Source organism: Cavia porcellus, unplaced genomic scaffold (assembly GCF_034190915.1).
Source record: "Cavia porcellus strain 051 isolate PalLab524CR breed Dunkin Hartley unplaced genomic scaffold, mCavPor4.1 scaffold_1, whole genome shotgun sequence".
Classification (NCBI taxonomy): Eukaryota; Metazoa; Chordata; class Mammalia; order Rodentia; family Caviidae; genus Cavia; species Cavia porcellus.
This window is the reverse complement of record NW_026947484.1, coordinates 28,599,972-28,620,836: the sequence shown is the minus strand read 5'-3', so window position 1 is coordinate 28,620,836 and position 20,865 is coordinate 28,599,972. Positions and strand designations below refer to the sequence as shown.

Here is a 20,865-nt window from a genome sequence, read left to right as displayed (position 1 = left end):
CCTGCTGAATATGAGTGCCCATCTGTAAGGGCACTGATAGGAATTTTTTTTTTATAGATTACATAACCCCATACTTAGGTTAAAAGGAAATTGGAATTCTTGCTCATCCAGGAAGGCTCACATGAGGACTTTGGCCGGCTCAGTGCTTGGGGAAGGATTCCTCACATGATCAGCAGGAGACCCTCATTCTGAGACACAGTTGGAAGAAACTATCTCTGGGTGACACCAGAGAGCTATTTCCTAAAGGGTAAATATTTATGATCCCAAAATAATGTAGTTTAAAAGAAGCAACTTTCATTTGTCCTTTTTCTTTGTCTCTCTCTCAGAAAGTTAAAAAGCAGTTGGTTCAGGTTCTTTAATAATAACGGTCCACTGTAGCTTTTGTCTTTGGATGCACATTTTGCTAAAGACTACAGACCCACCCTGGGAACAGTTTTTGGTATTGTGAGATAGTGAGGATTTGATTCTTGTACCTTGCATAGGGTCACTTTTTTATTCTGCCTTTGCCCTGAACAGCATTTTGTCCAAGGCAGTTAATTCTCATCCCCATGACTGCCAGATTCCAGGACTCTCAGTTGAACAGGTTTCCAGAAAGGTGAGTTTCTCCTTACTCACAACCTTTCAGAGTGAAAAACTACTGTTAAAAACTGGTCTAGATTTAATCCTCAAACTCCCAAAGAATAAATATAAATGTTCTAGTCCATGTTTATTAGCATTTTCTGTCCTTTGACAGAACTGGAATTAGTGAGTATCTCCATTCTTTTCACTTAACCTTTCCCTCAAAAATGCTACTCCATAACATGGACTGACTGGTTTTTATAGCACAGATGAATTCATCAAGAGAACAAAAAATATTCCAACGAATTCTTAAAATAATAAACTGTTTATTCTTACAATAATAAACAGAAATAGGTATGAATGGATGGTCAAAATTTCTCCCCAAAATATCTTGCAATCATTTTAGAGATTTGTTAACTGTGGGCTAAAAAATGCCTATAACTAAGTATGATCTAAGGATTACAAGATCATCAAGAAAGTGGCCTAGGTACACAGTAAGAGTAGATAAATCCAGTTCTGTCCACTTTTTCACACTTCCAGTTTGCTGCTGCTACCACTAAATGGGGAAATTTTAGGGGCATATAACAACAGGGACAGACTGAGATGCCTTCGTTCCCTTTTTTCTTTTCAAAACTGGAAAAAATTGTCATAAAAAGATATCCAACAGGGCAGATTTGAGCCCCAGAAGGCCTTCCTCTCCTACCTTTTGGAATACTACACAGTTAGCTCCAAAGTGTCACCTATTTTCTTTCTACACCCAAACCAGGGCCAAGCACTACCCTGAAAATAAAAGTTGAAAGGAACAGTTAGTTGCAAGTAGCTACTGAAATAGCAGTTTTGGTTCTCAGCTGTGACTATCAAACCACCATGACTATCAAAACAACTGTAAGTCTAGATCCCTATTTTAAAACATCTTTGCTTTCACGGGTATAAAGGGATTTTCCTCCCTTTGGATTCTTCTTACAAGAGATCTCTGTTAATTGATGACTTATAAAAAAGTTGTGACTATTTATAGTTACAAACCTAAAAACTGTAAGTTATTATACTTTAATTTGGCAAATACATCTCTAACATAAATTGTTTGATGTGTTTGTTCCTGTTTCAATATGTGCTAATAAACATTTAAAACACCTGCAGCTATTTTAAGAAAAATATTTTGAGTCCAACAATTTTTTTTTTTCATAGACTGCTCTTTTTTGAGATTTCCATGGGACACTATCTACTCAGGTTTTCTGGGTATCAAGGGACATCACGAGAACATTACCAGATGAGGACTAATATGCTCAAGGCTTATATAGAATTTATAAATAAAAGCCTTTTAAGTTTGATAACAATGACTACATATGATTTAGGTTACTATGTATGTCTCTGTGTGTTAACTTTTAGGTATATATTATCCTCAAAATTCTAGGTAAGTTGGCCTAAGCTTTGAAGTTTAAATAATTAAGACTACATAAATTTAATACATACAAAGTAACTTAAGCACTCTCTTTTGCATATGTTTAGACTTTAACACATAAAATGATTGAAATTTGACATCTTTAAGTTGGTCTTAATATTTAAACTTGACTTTAAACAAACATTTTCTTGTTATTGGGTAGTAAGTCTAGTCAGTTACTAAAACTGTTTCCTATAAAAAGCTGTAAAGATGTCCTTAATTCTTTTGTGATCTGGACAGCAGGACTGTTATCCTCCAAGGGTCTTGTTCTACACAAGATTTGGCTGAAAATGTTGATCTAACAAGGAATCAAATACATGGAGGAAGAGGGAGTTATGATGGTGCTTAGGAATGAACTGGCCTGAGTGAGCAGGAAAAGGCACTTTAACAGTAAGGACACAGGCAGGGATGCAGATACAAGTTATAGACGGGGACATCAAGCTCAACAGAGTATGAAAGTGGGACAATCAGTAGACAGCATGTGCAGGTGGAAGGAGTGAATCACAGCAGGGGAAATGAATGAGGGGCAATCAGGAGCAACTCGGGCATAGGCAGCTGGCACCCCACATGAAGACAGCAATGAGCCAAGATGTCCTTAATTTTTGTCAATACAGTCACACCTTACATAAAACCTGTTCAAGTAGTCTAAAATTTGCTTAAAAGTAAAAGCTAAATATATGTAAAGATTTCTGTATACCTGTGATACTAACTACTACTAACTTCATGATAATATTAAATAATATGTTCATGTTTCCCAAATGTGCAGACCTTTAAAGATGCAAAAACATTCACACTGGTGACTTCCAGCAAAGTTGTTTACAGTGGTAAGCTTTTTAAGCTCAAGCATCTGGCTTTCTCACACTTATGTTCCAACTATTTTTAATAAAAAGTGCATGTCAATCCGACATAAACAGTCAACCAGGTGATACCAATACTTCAAGATTATGCTTACGTGATTTTTGTATATGGAATGTATGTTTTGTAACACTTAGAAGTAGTTGAACACTGGGCAATCCAAATGATATCACTCCAGAAATTAAAGATTAGATATTAATAACCTATAAAGTACATCTATAGACAAGTATGTTCTATTAAAAGATGGCAAATTTAGGTAAAAGTTTCCTTATATCACTTAATATCTTGTAATTAAAGATAAATGACCAAAAATTTATTCCATACTAAAATGAAATTTAAATGCATTTCAAAACTAATAACAAAACCTAATGATTCTAATATGACAATGTCACTATGGGTATCATCTAAAATGCTATATGTTACCCTTGATCACAAATTCTCTCTGCAAAACTTTGTAAATGTTATCTGTTAACAATCTGCAGAGATTCAACTTCTAAGACAATCATGATACATAAAAATAAGTTTTTTTGCTCATACTATGTATTTCCAAGGTGCTTGATATCCAGGGAAAGTGTGATAGTTAAACCTAATGCTCCTACTACAACACTGGTGTGACTGACTATCTCTTAGATGTTCAACAACTGAGGCTTAGAGATCAAAGCTAAAAAAGACAACTGAGCTAAGACGAGAGTCAATAGTTGGTCCTGGCCTTCCAAGGTCAACAAGGATCCAGGACACAAGAGAATCTTTTCTGCAAGATTGTACAACTGTTGTGAGTCACCCAATCTCCTGAGCAGGGAGATTGTTGGACCCCAGAGGACAGGCATAAACCAGTGTACAATGTGCTAAAAGAAAAGGTCCCCAGAGAGAGAAATGTCAACCATAGTTCCATGGAAATTCACATGGTCAATCAAGACCATGACCTTTACCAGCAGCCAACATTAATGGACTGAGTTCTCTACATGGTTCCAAAAGTAATCCTTAAAGAGTCTTAACTGAACTTGATATAGTGAAAGGCTAATCTTGATTAATTCAGGACTCACTTTCACTTGGTTTTAAACACCCAACAAAAAGTATTAACCAAATGATATATAAAAAGTAACACCATAATAAAGCCTAGATATAAAAAAAGGGCTTCAATCACTACACCAATCCTTACTGATTCTCACACTATAGATATAGCTGGCCACTATTATAGCTCAAAGAGGCTATAAAACTTCAGTAAAAGCTATAAAAGCTCAGCAAGTCTTTAAATTCCTTAGCCAAAGTTATCCTTCAAAACCAAACTCTCTCCATCTTATTACAGCTAAATCTGGAGGGACTTGTAACAAAAAAAAAAAAAAAAAAAATCAGATTTACAGGTAACTTCCATCAACAGAGAGACCTAGGAGCCATGTGGTTACAATCACTATTTCAGTCCTGTAAGACCAGTGTCTGGAGATGGCTTCTTTCCCAACTGGCCTTTCATTCCGTGCACATGCTTTAATCTCTTCAAAAAATTTTATTCTTGTCTAAAGGCTGCCTAACTCCAGGTGATGATACAGATGGAACCAACACTCAATGTGTCAGACTCATTTTACCAGGATCCACTATATCAATCTTCCGAAAGGAGTTCGTAACTGGTAAACCCCAAAATCATTTCTATCCAAGGCCCCTTGAGTTAACCCTCTGGAAAAAGCCTGACTTCAGTCTCCCTTACATTGGCCCTTCTTAGCTCAAAGCAACTATATTGAAACCATTCAGTCTTCCCTAACCACAATTATGGGTAGCTCTTCAGAGAGAAGAATATTATAGGGAGCTAAATTAGGCAGAAATTAATAAATAGTCAAGAGAGGGACTGGTCAAAGAAGTCAGCACAAAAACGAAACATCAAATTTGTGGCTGGAGGTGCATCTGAAGGCCAGGCCTCAAGACAAAGATTCAACTGCCAGACCTACATGCTTCACTAAGTGATAAACAATAACTTGAGAGTATACTGTAATTAACATCACCTGGTCCCATAAGTCTAGACAGACATTAATCGCTAAAATGGGTAACCAGAGCATATGGACCCATCCTGCCACAAAATGCCTTAGATCTTTGCTTGTACCTTTGCAATGTTACTCATTTCCCTATAGGATCAATATTAGCTAAGCAGTTAAACTTATAATACTATAGGTTGATTGTGGTTTCACCGACATTGTTACTGTGCTGTACAAATTTCCCCTGACAAAAGGCCTCGGTGGCCAACCCACTCAACACTCCTCTTGGAAACCAAGAAGCTGTTCTTCTTCTTCTTTTTTTTTTTTTTTTTTTTTTTTGTCTTTTTCGTTTTTATCGGTACCAGGGATCGAACTCACGACTGCCTGCTTGCAAGGCAGGCGCTTATGCCGCTGAGCTAAATCCCCAGCCCCTGAAGTTGTTCTTTCCTATTTCTAATAAAACTCTCCTGATGGGCTGGGATTTAGCTCAGCGGCATAAGCACCAGCCTTGCAAGCAGGCTGGTCATGAGTTCAATCCCTGGTACCGATTTTAAAAAAAAAAAAAAAAACTCTCCTGACTTTTTCCTTTTGTTTACAATTTTATTCTCCCATACTGTGATGCCATAAACTTGGCACATCAAGCAGGTCAAGAGTTATATTTCTTCTATCTCAAATGTGCCCATCTCTACATACTCTAATGGTTTAAACATTCAACTTTTCTATTTTACAAAAGAATAAGCATACACCATTCTATTTTATCGTTATTCTTCGGAAGTGTCCTGATTATTCTAAATCCTTTACTCAAGTGTCAAGAATAGTGAGCTCTCTATGGTATGCCATACTCATGAACAGGAAAGCAATAACTCCATCATTTATTTAGGTTATGCTTAATGTTTTTAAATAAAGTGTTATACTGTCCTACACATCGTAATTATTCCTAAGGACCTGACAATTTAACAGGCTTCTATAAATGGTGTCTTTCCTAATTACTTTTGCAAATTATTTGCTGTTGACTTAGAGAAATAACTGACTTCTGATTACTTATCTTAAAATATCTTGGTACTTCTTTATTGATACTAACAATTTACCTGTAGACCCATTTTGGCTTGTATGTTACCTATCATAAGTCAATAATGACAATTTTGTATCTTCTACTCAATATTTTATTTTTCTGATATTATCTTGAATAGGACCTCCCTATATTAAGGAATGTTAGTAACCAGTGTCTGTTCTGTTCCTGATTAAAAAGAGAATGGATCTTCCCATTTAGAATGATATATATTTATTATAAATTTCACTTGTTTATGCATTATCTCCAGAAAATTCTCATCTGTTCCTAATTTACTTTCTCACGAATTTATTAAATTTTATCAAGTGCTATTTCTCTGCATATTACTGTATTTTTTTCTTTACTCTGCTTATGGAATAAACATATGTTTCTCCATTCTGCTTAAGGAATAAACATATATACACAAATATTTCTCCTTCCTTCTGCTTATGGAATAAACACATAAATTTTTTAAAATTTAGCCATCTCTAATATAGACCAAACTTGGCTACAATTTTTGTTATATACTGTCAAATTATTTTAGCCATTATAGGTTCAAAATCCTTTATTTATAACTCCTCACAAAAAAACTTTAGAACTCTAAAATTTTATACTCACCAACAATATGGTGTGATAAAAAAAGTACAGTGAGAGACTTCTGGGAGGACATGGCGGATAGATAACAGCAGCTACGGAGGCTCTTTGAGACAGCCAGCATAGAACCCAGCAATGGTGCAGGGTGAGTCCTAAGCAAGGAGAGATATAACCTGCCGACCCAGGAACGAATTAAGCTGAGAGAAACCAACTGGAAATGCAATCCAGGTGCTATAACCAGAACAGATAAAATCTCATCACGGAAGCTGTAACCCGCGCCTCTAGAAGCCACGATTTTTATTTCCTGCCGCCGCTGCTGTGTCTGAATCCGCACAGGAGGGAGAGAGACACCCCAAAGCTCTGAGAGCGGGAATCAGTGAATGGAGTTGAGAGCGGGACTGGCAGGGAACACTGCATCAACCTGTGGTGAGTGAGATGAATGGGGACCCTTCCATAGAGTAGGAGGCTCCAACAGAGGACATTCTGGGTCTGGGCAGACTAGCCGGAACAGGATGCTGCAGTGACTTTAGTCACATATTCCCCTCTCAAACAGGATTGGTGGGAAGTGCCTGACCTGGGCGACACCGTGGACTAAGACCCAGTAGGGTAGCCCAAACCAGGTCCCAGTGCCTGGCAGTGCACCCTAGCAGTGAAGCCTTCGGTAGGTTGACTTGGAGGGGCAGGCCCAGCAGAGGCTGCCCAGGTCTGTCTCTCCCTAGTACATTGCAGTGGGCGGGAACACCTAGTCAGCGGATTCAAACAAACTGTAACTGACAAAGAAAGAAACTGGGCCTCCTGTATATGCTTGTATGGAAGGAACAAAAAGTATGGGAAGAGGGAGCAACAAGAAGGTCCTCAGTCCCCAATCCTGAGATACTGATCCAGGAAAGGTAAATGCAAAGGAGAATGAGGACAGAAAACATGCAATATCAGACACAGCACCAATAGACATAAAGCGATATCTCTGGAGCCTCATAGACGAGTTCAGAAGTGAAGTATTTAATGAAGTAAGGCAAGATATAAGTAGAATAGTTAAGAGGAATGCTAAGCACTGCCCAAGAAAAAACAGATGGTGGAATGAAAGAACAGAAAAAAAGGGGAGAATTGTTTGATGGAGAAAATAGAGAAAACATAGAACACGTGAAGCAGGTTCAAAGAGATTACCAGGAAACTAAAAACTCTACTGAAAGCTGGAATAACAGCTTGAAAGAAACTAAAGATAGATTAGCTGAACTGGAGGACAAATATGTAAAGTGGGAACATGAAATGAAAAACTTCCTAAAAATAACAAGGAAACAAACAGCAATAATACAAAGGCTAGAAGATAAGAGGATCTATAACTTAAGAATTAAGAACATAAAAGAAGTAGGGACACAAACAAATGAGCTACAAAAGCTATTCACAGAAATAATCCAGGAGAATTTCCCTAATTTAGCAAAAGGTAAAGATACTCAGATCTATGAGGCATATAGGACCCTAGCCACCTACAACCCAAACAGAGCTACGCCCAGGCATATAATAATCAAAATTCCAGAAAGCCAATATAAGAACAGAATATTAAAAGCCATCAGAGACAAGAAAAGATCACTTACAAGGGAACACCCATCAGAATTACAGCAGACTTCTCGCGAAGAGTGTGGGGGGAAATAATTCAAGCTTTGAAAGATAATAACTTCCAGCCAAGATTGATATATCCTACACAACTGTCCCTGGAAATTGATGGAAAAACAAGGTGCTTCCAGGATAAAGAGGAACTAGGGGAATTTGCAACCACCAATTCAACTCTACAGAGAATACTGCAGGATATTCTAAAAAAGAAAAATACCAAGATTCCAGAAATAGTGGTAGAGAGGCCACAATGAATGGAGCAGAAAGTAAAATGAAGAAGACAAACTGACAACTAACGACAGAAAAAGAGCTCAACAGAAATGAGGCAGAGAAGGTTGGATGGTATAAACAGCTATTTTGGAGAAAACAAGACATCATAATAGATAGTGCTGCTTTAGTATCATCTTGTTTTGAAGTCCCATCAAGCTTTTGCTCTTCTGTCTTCATCGGTTTTAACATGTTGTATCTTACTGGATTTTATTATATGTGATAATATAAACAAAAACTTTTATAGACAAGGAGATTATACAGAAACCATTGTTCATTTTCTGTTAGTTGATTCTAAATACCCTGTAATCCTGTCATTCTCTTGAATGGTTTTACATTGTCTTGATATGTTTGATGCTACAGTACACAAAGTTACACTCAAAGATTTCAAGGAAAGAGACACTATGGTAACTACTTTTATGTCGGGATATCTTATGGTGAAATACTATTTTGCTTAAATGGTTATGTTTTGACCTGCACCGTTTTGTTTTTATGCCCTCTTTTATCTCAATCTCCTTTTTTATTATTTTTTTATTTTTATCTTTTTAATTAAGGGGAAAATAAACAAAAAATAGCAGGATATATAGTAACCCACTTTGATTTCCTATTAACTTGATTTGAAACTCTGTATTACTCTCACTATCTTGTTTTGACTGATTTTCCTCTATTCTGTTTTGCTTGATAGTACCAAGTTTGAAAGTATAGGCAACAACTATGAAGACAGTAAGATTCATTATGATGCCCATTCTGGTTGACTATTATCTTCTTTTAAAGTCCTGTAATGTCTCCAATGTTTTTGTTTTATTGGTTTTGTTCTTTACTGTTTTGTTCAATTTTATTATAACTGATGATATAGGCAATTCTTTTTAAGATAGCAAGAGGCATTATAGTAACCATTGTTGATCACCTTGTATTTTGTTTTTACATTATGTATTATGTCCATCCTTTTGATTTGACTGACTCTGTTTTGTTCTGTCACATTTGATTTTACTCTCTTCAAAAAAAGTAATAAGAACTGTGGGAGTAATATAACCCGAAATGTATAATTGTCATTATACAAAAGAGAAGAAAAGAAAGTGCTCTAAAGGATATAACTGCATGTATATTTAAGTGTATAAGATAGATAACCGTATTACTGAGTTTTGTTGGATCACTGAACAGAACTGTTTGCAGTCTCACTGTCCACTTTATATGCTTTAATTTTGTAACGTGAACTATTTCTAAGATGACAATATGTAATCTATCAACTAGTGATTTCCTACTGTTTATTTTTTCTGAAGTTCTGTATAACTCGTACCCTTTTTCTGTTTTTTCTTTTTCTCCTTAAATAAAATTAAAAAAAAAAAAGTACAGTGAATGTTTCTGCTGAGTGCCACCCAACAGAAAAACAAGCTTTAACTTATAGATGAGAGAAGATGTGTTTTAAAGCACTATGAATCATAGATTGTGAGCAATGCATTTTATTACGTTATGTCCTCATTCATCTTATTGATGAAAGAGGACTTTCAGAACTTCTTCAGAAAGTGTTAAGTTGAAATAAGTGTGTTCCAAGAAAAGAGGAGTATTCTGAGGGGATTATAGGCATTGTGTCTTTTACTATAATAGTTTTTTCTGATACCAGGAGTCGAACTCACAACCTCATGCTTACCAGGCAAGTGCTTGAGCCACTGAGCTAAATTCCTGGCCCTGTAATAAGTTTTTTAAAATGTAATCATTCATTATATTTTTCAATTGCACTTTATTTTTATCACATCTTATGTATTTTTCTAACAGTTTACTTTGCTTAAACTCTCTAATTTATGGGCTTAAATTACTGATAGTATTCTCTACTATCTTTTAATCTGATTTATCTCTAATTATGTTCTCTTCGTAGTATGTGTGCAGCAGGGGTGAACGAGGGATTGAACTCAGGGCTCTCACCCTAAGCTACATATCTCCAGCCCTTTCCACTATGAGACAGGGTTTCACTAATACCTTTGAACATTTAATATTCCTGCCCCAGCCTCTTGAGCTGCCGAGACTGCAGATATATACCACCACCACACCTGACTCTGTGTTTGTTCATGTCTTCTTTCCTCAAAACTTTTTAAAGAGTTTTCAAAGACATAGCTTTTAGTTTAGTTGATTTCTCATGTGGTCTCTAAACCTCTATCATCTTATATTTGAATGTCTACATCTGCCTCTAACTAGATTATTTGATGTTTATAAATTCCCCAACTGCAAACTGAATTTCAACATAACTTTCCTTATGGCTCAGACTCTGCTTAGCTAGTTTTAGCTTCAAACTAGCTCTTTGATTAAGGAAAGACCATTACAAATGTAATACTGTTTCAGTTACATGATTGCAAGTTTCCTTATTATACTTTACCTTGCTCAGTCAGTTTTATGCTGATGTACAACTGATTTTCCCCACCTAAAATATCTTCTCTTAAAAATCAAAAAAATACTAGAAACTGATTACTTTTCATCAAGTTTTTGTGAAACTAACACCAAACTCTTATGATTTCTTTCTAGCACCAGTTCCTTTAAAATAATATTATTTGGTCGCATCATAAAATATGCCTAATTTTTACTTAACAAATTTACATGTTCTAGGCAATGCTCTAAACAAGACAGTATTTCTCATAGCAGATCTAAAAATAATGATTATCTCCATTTTTCTATATGAAAGTACAGTCATATATTTCACTGAGCCTGGATTCAAACCCTAAAAGTCTGGTCTATAATTTGTGCTCATAAACATCACACCATGCTTCCTTTCTTAACCCTGTGCCAACCACAGACTAACATTTCACCTCTTCAAATTTCTATATCTTTCAATAGCTTTCTGAAATGTAAGACAACTTCAATTACTAAACTCTAGCTTTTACAGTACTATGAAAAGAAATTTTAGACAAACTAAACTACACTGCAGTCCAGACATTCTATTAATACATGAAAGGAAAACTACCATGAATAGATGTTACACACTAAGCCCAAGAGAGACCCAAGGAATTTTCCATTTTGTAGTATTTACACATATATCATAAGACTATCTTAAGAATGAGACCCATGCCTAAACACAAATTTGCTTGATACCTGTCATGCTGAGGATCAAAACACTGTGGATTTTGGAGCATTACAGATTAGAGATGCTCAACCGTATATGCAAATAAAGATAGAAAATTGAAGATTATTTGGTCTGTGGCAAAATATGCAGATGGGACTAGTGAAAAAAGGTTGAACATGAGAGATGTCAAATATATTTACTGTTAGTAGCATGTGCCATGAGATAAGAGTATGTGTATGTGTCAAGATGTCTTAATCAGAGATTACATATTTGGTCAAAAATAAGTTAATGATAAAATAAGAAAATTCTGCAGCTTAAAGTTAGAAAATAAAATGTAAACTATCCAACTGTAATGGGGAAGCTGTACAATAATGGGACAACTGCTGTATGTGGGGAAACTATCCATACTAAGGTTACTCAAAATATGCCTGTTTTTACTTGGATCAGCAATCAGCTGCAATATTTAAAATTCATAAAACAATGGACTTAAATGATGAAAAGGTCAATATATTACAAGAAAGCCTATTAAAAATAGACTATAAAATCCTGAAAAGTCTATGTGAAATACAGTACCAAATATTTATAGAAAATACTGAAATACTATCATGAAAAAAATAAAAGTTATAGGGCTGGGGATATAGCTCAGTGATGCAGCACCTGCCTGGCAAAAGCAAGATCCCGAGTTCGACTCTCAGTACCAAAAATATTTTTAAAATAAATAAATGTTATTATATAAAACTTTTAACCATATACTGTATTTAGGTTTCTAATACCTAACAGTATCAGATAAATTAAAATCTATTGAAGATGTAAAAAACCAAAACTTGCTATTTGGTCAGAATTCTACAATTTAAATTTCAACAACTTTTCTGTATGATTTCAAGCAGTATAAAACTGCCAAAAACTTTGAAAACTTACTTTTACAATTTGATCTTTTTTTTTTTTGTCTTTTTCATTTTTATCGGTACCGGGATCGAACTCACGACCACCTGCTTGCAAGGCAGGTGCTTATGCTGCTGATCTAAATCCCCAGCCCCAATTTGATCTATTAATATCCCTGAGTGAATTAGGTACTACCAAATTAATATTCTAGAACTGATAGGTAAGAATGGAACAAACAGGACTCCAAACAGGCAATAAAATAAAAATCACTTCTTATCTGGGATTCTATAGAAAGCAGAACATATTCAACTACAATTTTATGGCGTCAAACATTACACCCAAATACAATGTAATAAGAAGCTCTGCTCCACAAAATACTGAAAAGTTAAAAAATTAAAAATAATCTTAAATTCCAATTATCTTGAAAAGTTCATTCATTGCAAATATATGCATCTTTATCAACATCACTTACCACCAATTAAACTTACCTTTTTATCTTCTTTTACTTTGTGGGGCTTCTTCTTCGTCTTCTTATCATCTACTTCTTGATCTGAAGTGATTGCAGGATTATCAATACCACCTTTCCATGTTTCAACAGGAGAAAGAAGTGGATCTTCTTCACTACCACGATGTCTTCCTTTTCTTATTATAGAAGCAGTGAAAGCTTCATCATCACTTGCATCTGAGTGTGTTCTTCTATAGTATGACTTGGCTTTACTAAACAAGGTTTTAGATTTATATTTGTATTTTGAAGGCCTCCGTTCTCCGTGACTTTTTGAGGATCTATCAGAAAATCCATTTTCTTCATCTCCTTGCGTATTTACAAAAGAGTTTCGAATTTTAATAATTCGATTCTGACTATCATCTGGAACAACATAAATCTCATCAGAATAGCCCTTCTGTTTGAAAATTGTGTCAATGGGTTCCGCATAGTTATCTGAAGAATCCACATCTTCAGGATGTGCTAAAGGTACCCGGGAAGTCTGTTTTCTTGGATTTTTACCAATACCAGCTTCAATTGTTTTTAAAAGGTTTGGATCTAGTTTTTTCACATTTGTCTTAGGTACAACCGGTTTAGGTTTAATAGGTGGAGGCACTTTATGGTTGCGTTCATGATCATGACAGTTTGGGGTGCTATGAACAGGATATTCATTTCCTTCCAAGTCTAATCTGGTCTTGGAACGGTCACTGGATGTTGGAAGCAACTGTACATCATCACCAATTGGACTATAAGGAGGTGGTGCTTCTGTATCATCATCTGAATCAGGGTAATTATTATAAGGAAAACAATCTCTGGGAGATGGTAGGAAAACATCTTCACTTTGGTGGGTTAATTCCCTTGTATTATCAGACAAATAGGAATTTTCGATCATATTTTTTTTCTCAAGAACATCACTAAAAAACAGAGTAAAGACCTCAGTTTGCCGATGATATTGAGATAGAGAATATAGTGCTGTAAATTTAGCAGTGATTTCAGTTGCAATGTGTTCTCCTTCAGTCATTAATTCTTTGATAGCCTCATTTTCAAAAAAATCTGCTTGGCTGTCAGTAACTGCCACCAGTTGCACAGGAATGGTGTCTTGAACTTCTGACAGAAAAGCTCGAAGCATTCCCATTGACGCTTTCCGTTTGGCAGAGTAAACTAAAATATATCCATGAACCAGTTCATCCTTCCTTACTCCAATTGAAGAGTGATAGGATAATATTGTAATCTGTATTCGCCTCCTTTTTTCACCAATAATTTTGTCAAGCATTAGGGAATTATTCTGCCCAGCTTGGGCAGCACTGCAAGAATGAGAATCGAGGAAGGGTGAAAGAATAAGATCCACCCTAAATGGATCACCACACATGGCACACATGATAATTCTTAAGTCTGCTTCCAATACATCCTTATTGGTGGGAACTGGACTCACAACATCTAAATTGTGTTTAACTGATTCCAATACACCTCTCAGAGCTTGCTTTATTTGGGATTCATTAAATTTACGAGGATATGTACTGGTAGGTACATCTACAAAAGGACACTGTAACTTGTTTGCCAACTGCTGCCCTTGGTGCCTGAGAATTGGTAGATTCTTACTAATGGAATCTCTCTGGTTAGCCAAAATTAATGTAAATGGAAGATTAGCCATATACTTATCTTTTCTGATCTGAGAAGCTTCTGTTCTTACTTTTCCAATAAATTCCCCAATAAAACTCAATGACTCAATGGAATTGAATACACAGAAGCACCCATGTGGTTTAAATGCGGCAGTCCATAACTGACTCAAAATGTAAGGCGATTTGGCATCAACAGGCCGAAGATCAAGTTCATAAATTTTTCCATCTAAGGCATATTCATCATCAGTAGATTGTGTCCTTATCTCATTTGCTAGTTCTTGGGCAAGGCCATCTTTCCCTAAAATGAAGAGGTTAACTTTATCTATATTTGAACTATCATGATACAACCGTAAGCGACTATGATCCAAATGCAAAAGACTACTTGCAAGTAATTGCTCCACTTTAATGTCTGTACAATTTTGGCCACTAAGGCATGTTTCTTTAGTGGGATGATAAACAAATCCTATATGTTTAAGTAGAAGAGACTCTCTATCAGGTGCAAGTTTCTGTAAAGCTTTGTATCTAGGTTCTTCACTTAGAACTGTATGAATCTCACTCATTTTATCTGAACTTGGTGTTGCATTGAGATCTAAATCATAAAAAAGTTCAGAATGCTCAAAAAGCATTTCCTGAAACTCTTCTTTGGCTTTTTCAACTATCTCTCGCTGATGCCTACTATATACCTCTTTACTATCTGCCTCTGTGATATATTTGAAGGCTTCATCTTCCATAACAAAGCATATAACTTCCTCCCATGGTTGCCCAGGTGAAATGAACTGAATCTTTTCCAAAGTTTTTTTGAATTTTTCTTTCATTTCTACTCTTCTTTTTTCTGATATTAGATGTTGTACGTGGTTTTGATAGACTTTTTCAGCTTCTAAAGTGCTCAGGAGGTCAAATGGGATCCGTCTATCATGAATTTTGTCTATATGGTCAGTTTCATCCCAAGGTGTTTTTTCTAGCACCACAAAACATAACTGGAAATCTGTTCTCTTCTCCATTAACTTCAAAGCTTCTGACCAATTCAAATGTTCAATCTCTTCAAGATTTGGCAAAAGAGTGTTAAAAGCTCTTGGTAATGTACTTATATATTCCTCTCTCCTTTTTCTTATATGTTCCTGTTTAAGTTGTTCTATATGTTTGGAGAATGTATTTCTGGCTTTTCTTGTTCCCTCCAAATTGATGTATTCTTCATAATCAGGATGATTTTTTAATTTATTACTAACAGTTTTCCACGTTGCATGATAATCTCTCACAGTCTGTACGAGTTTTTCAAACTTATCTGTTGCTGTAACAACAAGTTGTCTCTGTGTTTTATAAGCATCCAGATAGGGAATAATTTTAGGCTTGCCACGGGTTTTATCCAACATTTGTACCAGCGCAGTGAAACATGTCTCAATGTTGACATTAAATCGTGCTGATGTTTCCACTACAAGAAGGTTCTTTTTGTTTGAAGCAAATGCCTGAACTTCTCTAAGATAATGATCCACACATTCATCACATTTAGTTGCTGCTATTATTACAGGTTTTTTTGATTTTGATAGCTGAACAAAAAGGTTATTCACAAATTTAAGTTGATCATCAAATTTCCTATTACATCCCTGACTTACATCAATGCACAATAAAAACCCATCTACATTCAGCTTTCCCTCAGGCATTTGCTTCTGCTCAAAGTCTTGCTCTAAACCTAGCTGATCAGTGCAAATGTACATTAGTTTTTCTGCTGACTGCAACTTAGAGGCAGCTGCACGTTTTATATATGGTTGCAAATTCGTACTCCGATGAGGCAAGAAAGTCTGGTCATCAATGAACTCTGTTTGTTCAATGACATGAATTTTGCATTCTACTCCATCTTCACCATTTTGTGTTATGTCACCCCAGTATAAAAAATGATCATTGTTTACTACTCGTCCTCCAAAGTCAATGGTGCTAAGCACAGAAGTATGTTCTGGATAATATTCATCTGCTTTTGAGCGTACAAATCTATTGCACAAACAAGATTTTCCAACTCCACAGTTACCTTTGTCCTTTTCAGTCCCAGAGAGTCCAACTACACTGATAGTATAGGATGGGGGACGAGGTTCTTTGTTTTTTGCCATCATAACTCTCTTGTCATGTCTCTACATTCATAAAGATAACCATATATATTTCTCATTCTGAAAATAAAACCTTAAAACACAGATCCCAAATTTCAGAAGTCTGTTTGGTTCTTTGTATATCCCTCATTTCTGCGCAGACAGATCCTCAAGATCATATGGATCATCTTCCTAGAAAGAGAAGGGAAAAAGATAAATCTTAATAATGTACTGTACATAATGAATTATAGTAAAAATATTCATAACAAAGCACACTCAGGTTAATAATCCTAATAATAATGTTGTATGTTTCAAGAAATTACCACATAAAGTCTGGTTTGCTGGAATAGATGCAAGATCTCAAATTTAATGCAAACCTAATAAATAATTAAACACAAAATCTAATGTATTTCAGAATTTTAAAATAAACCCTTCTTAGCCAAATGTGCATTATTGCTTCTAATTCCTATGGATTTAAGGAAACAACTAATTTTCTGCTCTCTTAATATTCCTGCCTTTACTGAGGTTACACTAGGATAATTAATAGACTGATTGCTTTAGCAACTCCCTCACAACTTTTAAGAAATACAAAACTACTTACTATGCTTTCTATTACAGATATCCATAGAACATATTCTCTAAAACTGAATTTTATATAAAGCTGACAAGATTTTAGAATTTAAAAATGTTTTCAGTGAGTTGTATCTTCCTGAGGAATCTATCAAACTTTACATGACCTCAATTAATAATATTCAAATACTTAAACATGGAAATACAAACAAATGGGTGGAGGCTGGGAATATAGCTTAGTAGTACAGGATATTCTTACTATCCTGCATTCAATTCTCAGCACCAGAAAAGATATATTTTATATTAATAGTGACAGCAATTAAGTGTATAAGTGCTTCTCATACTTCCTAATGTGAAAGACTGATCTGGTAAGATCAACTGGAAAATACAATAAATGAAATTTTTTAAAAACCCAAGTCTTAATTTTCTGGGTTTTGTTTTGTTTTGTTTTGTTTGGTACTGGGGTTGGTACTCATGACTGTGCTTGCAAGGCAGGCGCTTATGCTGCTGAGCTAAATCCCCAGCCCCCAAGTCATTAGCCCCCAATTTTCATTAGATTCAAGAGACATGAAATTACTGCCAAATTGTTTCTAAATGTTCTTCATTTCTAGATTTTCTCACAGAGTAGTTACAACTCAAGGACCACATTTTTTGAGTAGCAACAAGCTAAACAATTTTAAGATTATACATTTGAGGCAATCTTTTATCTACAATCCAGACAAAGTAAAAGATTATAAAGAACACAAAAAAAATTATGCGAAGATTATATTAGTCCTCTTTCCCAAATAGCTGCTTCCTGACCTCAGCTGCCAGGAAATTATATGATTATAGGAGATACATGATATAATCAAAAACATGGTGAACATTACAAACATTTTTTCATGTATTACAGTGAAAGATACATGTCCATTAGTACTCCTCAAAATGCCAACCCCTTGCTTCAAACACACTTACCCCATCATTCTAACCACTTTTAGAGGCATTTCTGGAAGTCTTCTTTCATGTGCTAATTGCATAGTCATGGTTGCCCAGATGTGCTTAATCAATTAAAAATGTTTAGCTTTCATGGTCATTTTGACTTTAGGGAAGAGCCTTAAGTCCTACAATGTCAGATTCCATTAATAAAGTGGATGAGGATACACTATAAGGTTTTTAGAAGACTGCCTTTCCACGGGATAGCAGTCAGCTACAACATTTGCTATTTTTTATCACGTCATAAAGACACTCATAAAAAGGGACATCTAAACTGTTTCAGAAAGTGGCAAGAACAATGGGGTAATACTTACCTGTACTTAGAATCAATGGCAAAGTGTCTTTCACTATAAATTTTTAAAATTCAAATATTTATTTGAATTTTGATCAAATCATGTATTTTAATCATCCCTTGAACTGTACTTGCTATACATTGTACTAAGGATGATGAGAAATCATTCTTCCAATTTAAAATTCTTGACATATTTCTGGTAAAATAAAAATAATTTTAAAAATAAAACTGCAGGTTTATATTTTATTCTAGAAATTTCTTCTATCAGGCTCAACTAAATTATAATAAGCCAAAAAATTTATACAAATTCAAAAACTAAATTTTTACAATGTGAACTGATAGTGAAGGATTGGGGCATGTACCTGTAATCCCAGAACTCTGGGAGGTTGAGGCAGGAGGGTAGGGTGAGCCCAGCTGAGGCAAAAAAGAACTTAATGAGATGATACCTCAAACTAGAAAATAAAAAAGGACCTAAAGCAAACAAAAGGGGCCTATTAACAATTAGTTCCATTTACTTTGATTCTTGGAATCATAAGAAGCTATTTATGATGTATGAGAAATGATGTGATTAGATTTATAACATATATATATAAATAAATAAATGTGGCAGAAGTATATACAAGACCGAGAAATAAAGGAACTGAGGTAATTCACCCAATTCTATTACCTTTTGTTAATTCAATAAAAAATTTTAAAAACCCAATCTCACAAAACTTGAGTATTTTTACCCAGCATCAAGTTAAACATTCTTTATCTAAAACTATGCAAAAGTTCAATAGAAATGCTTTATTTCCAGATTATTTATAGAAAACAAAGCACAGGGTATTAATGGGTAACAATGTTACACCCAATGGTAAAGACAGAAATTAGTTTATGAATACAGCGTAATGATTTCATAGTTAGCAATTAAGAAAAAAACTGAAAATACATTTATTTTTACTTGAAAAACAACAGCTATAGATATACTTTAAAATGTACATCAAAAGTAATCTAGTGATTGCAGAAATTGTACTTTAAACAATACTTGAATTAAAATAAAACTGAAGGCTTTATTAAACAGCTATTCTGAAAATTAGACATAATTCAAAGATGTTCAAGATTATCCCTTCCTTGCCTTCCATGTAAGAGACACAACCTGGTTAAGAGACATAAACTGATTAAAAGAAAAATAAAAAACTGTAGTAAGGATGAGTGTAATAGAATATTTTCAACTAACACATAGTTCTTAACCATACATTAACAGTCACATCTTTACTAAAATTTCTTAAATATGTTTATCCGAATACAATACACTTACCCATTTAAAGTTAAGACTTATAGTTGGGCTACAACTGAGTGGTGGAACACTTGCCTGGCATGTGTAAGGTTCTGGGTACAAGACACTGACTTTTCCTCTATAACATAACCCCCAAACACCGAGATATACATATACTCTACAGCTTATATAGAAAGATAAAAACAGAAATAAAGCTGGGCACAGTGGCACATGCCTGTAATCCCAGCACTCAGGAGGCTGAGACAAGAGGATCACTATGAGTTTGAGGCCAGCAATGGGCTACACATAGTGAGTTCAAGACCACACAGTGAGACCTTGTCTCAAAACAAACAAAAATGTAGAAATAAAAATAAAAATGTATTTTGAAATCTAAGAGTTTCAGAAAGGGGGTTAAGGAGGTAAGTAGAGGTAGGAAGCCATCATCCTGTCACTGGTCGCTAAAAACTGGGAAACTTTTAATCTAAGGGATAAAGCTCTCATTACATGTAGGTTAAATTTTAATAGTAAAGCTTTAATACATCATCATTAACTTGACAGTGACAATCTCTGAATCATGATTATTAAAGTTTAAATTAAAAAACAAGGCAGTTTCCTATGACTTAAGGTTTTCACAATTCACTGCCAGGTAAGACAATTATAGCCAAGTCCTTCTAACACTTCTGTCAGGCAATCTCTCCACTGGTATTCTGATATCATTAAGACTTTATGATGAATTGCCATATAGTGATTTTTAAATTATGGTGGAATAATTCTTTCATATAGAGGTGGCAAAGAGGTATGTTGGACAAATAATTGCTCTTTCTTTTCATCCCTCACCACAGCAGGGTCTTTATCTAATTTACAAGTTTAAGACATTTCTGCCGGCTTAAACCAGTGATGGCATGCATGACTGTTTCACTTGTATAATCAGTGGTACAAGCCACCACATGGGACAATCATGTATGACCACTGGTAATGTGGCAACAAGACATACAAATTATAGCCCTCTCATGAATATTTTAACTCAGAAACTTTAGGCCAAATAGTTTTTAAATTTAAAAAAGTGTGAGTAACTGTAGACCAGCAAGAAATCCACTTTCCATTCAAGAAAACTTGTTATTTAGGTGGCTAAGTAATACCATAATAATAAGAAATACCATAATAAACCTCAAAGGAGAAACTTGTAACTCATGAAGTTGGTCCTACCAGATAATAGATTTCGTATTTCATGGCAGACCCTTGGGATAATTTATACATACATGAACTACCCACTGGCCTCTAACAACCTGATCAAAATTGTCGTCTACTAACTAAACAAGGTAGCTAGTTTTATTTTTTTAT

At 35.0% G+C, this 20,865-nt stretch overlaps 1 protein-coding gene across 3 annotated transcripts in view; it reads right to left on the bottom strand.

Moving 5' to 3' along the window:
- The window catches only part of Arhgap5 (Rho GTPase activating protein 5), a 64,798-nt gene that overhangs the window by 33,168 nt on the left and 10,765 nt on the right, over window positions 1–20,865 (bottom strand). For all 3 annotated transcript variants that reach the window (XM_063246506.1, XM_003464765.5, XM_063246490.1), the window contains exon 2: window positions 12,749–16,627. In XM_063246506.1, the coding sequence (XP_063102576.1) occupies window positions 12,749–16,462 (3,714 nt within the window). In that variant the 5' untranslated portion in view covers window positions 16,463–16,627. The remainder of the gene's footprint in view (window positions 1–12,748; window positions 16,628–20,865) is intronic.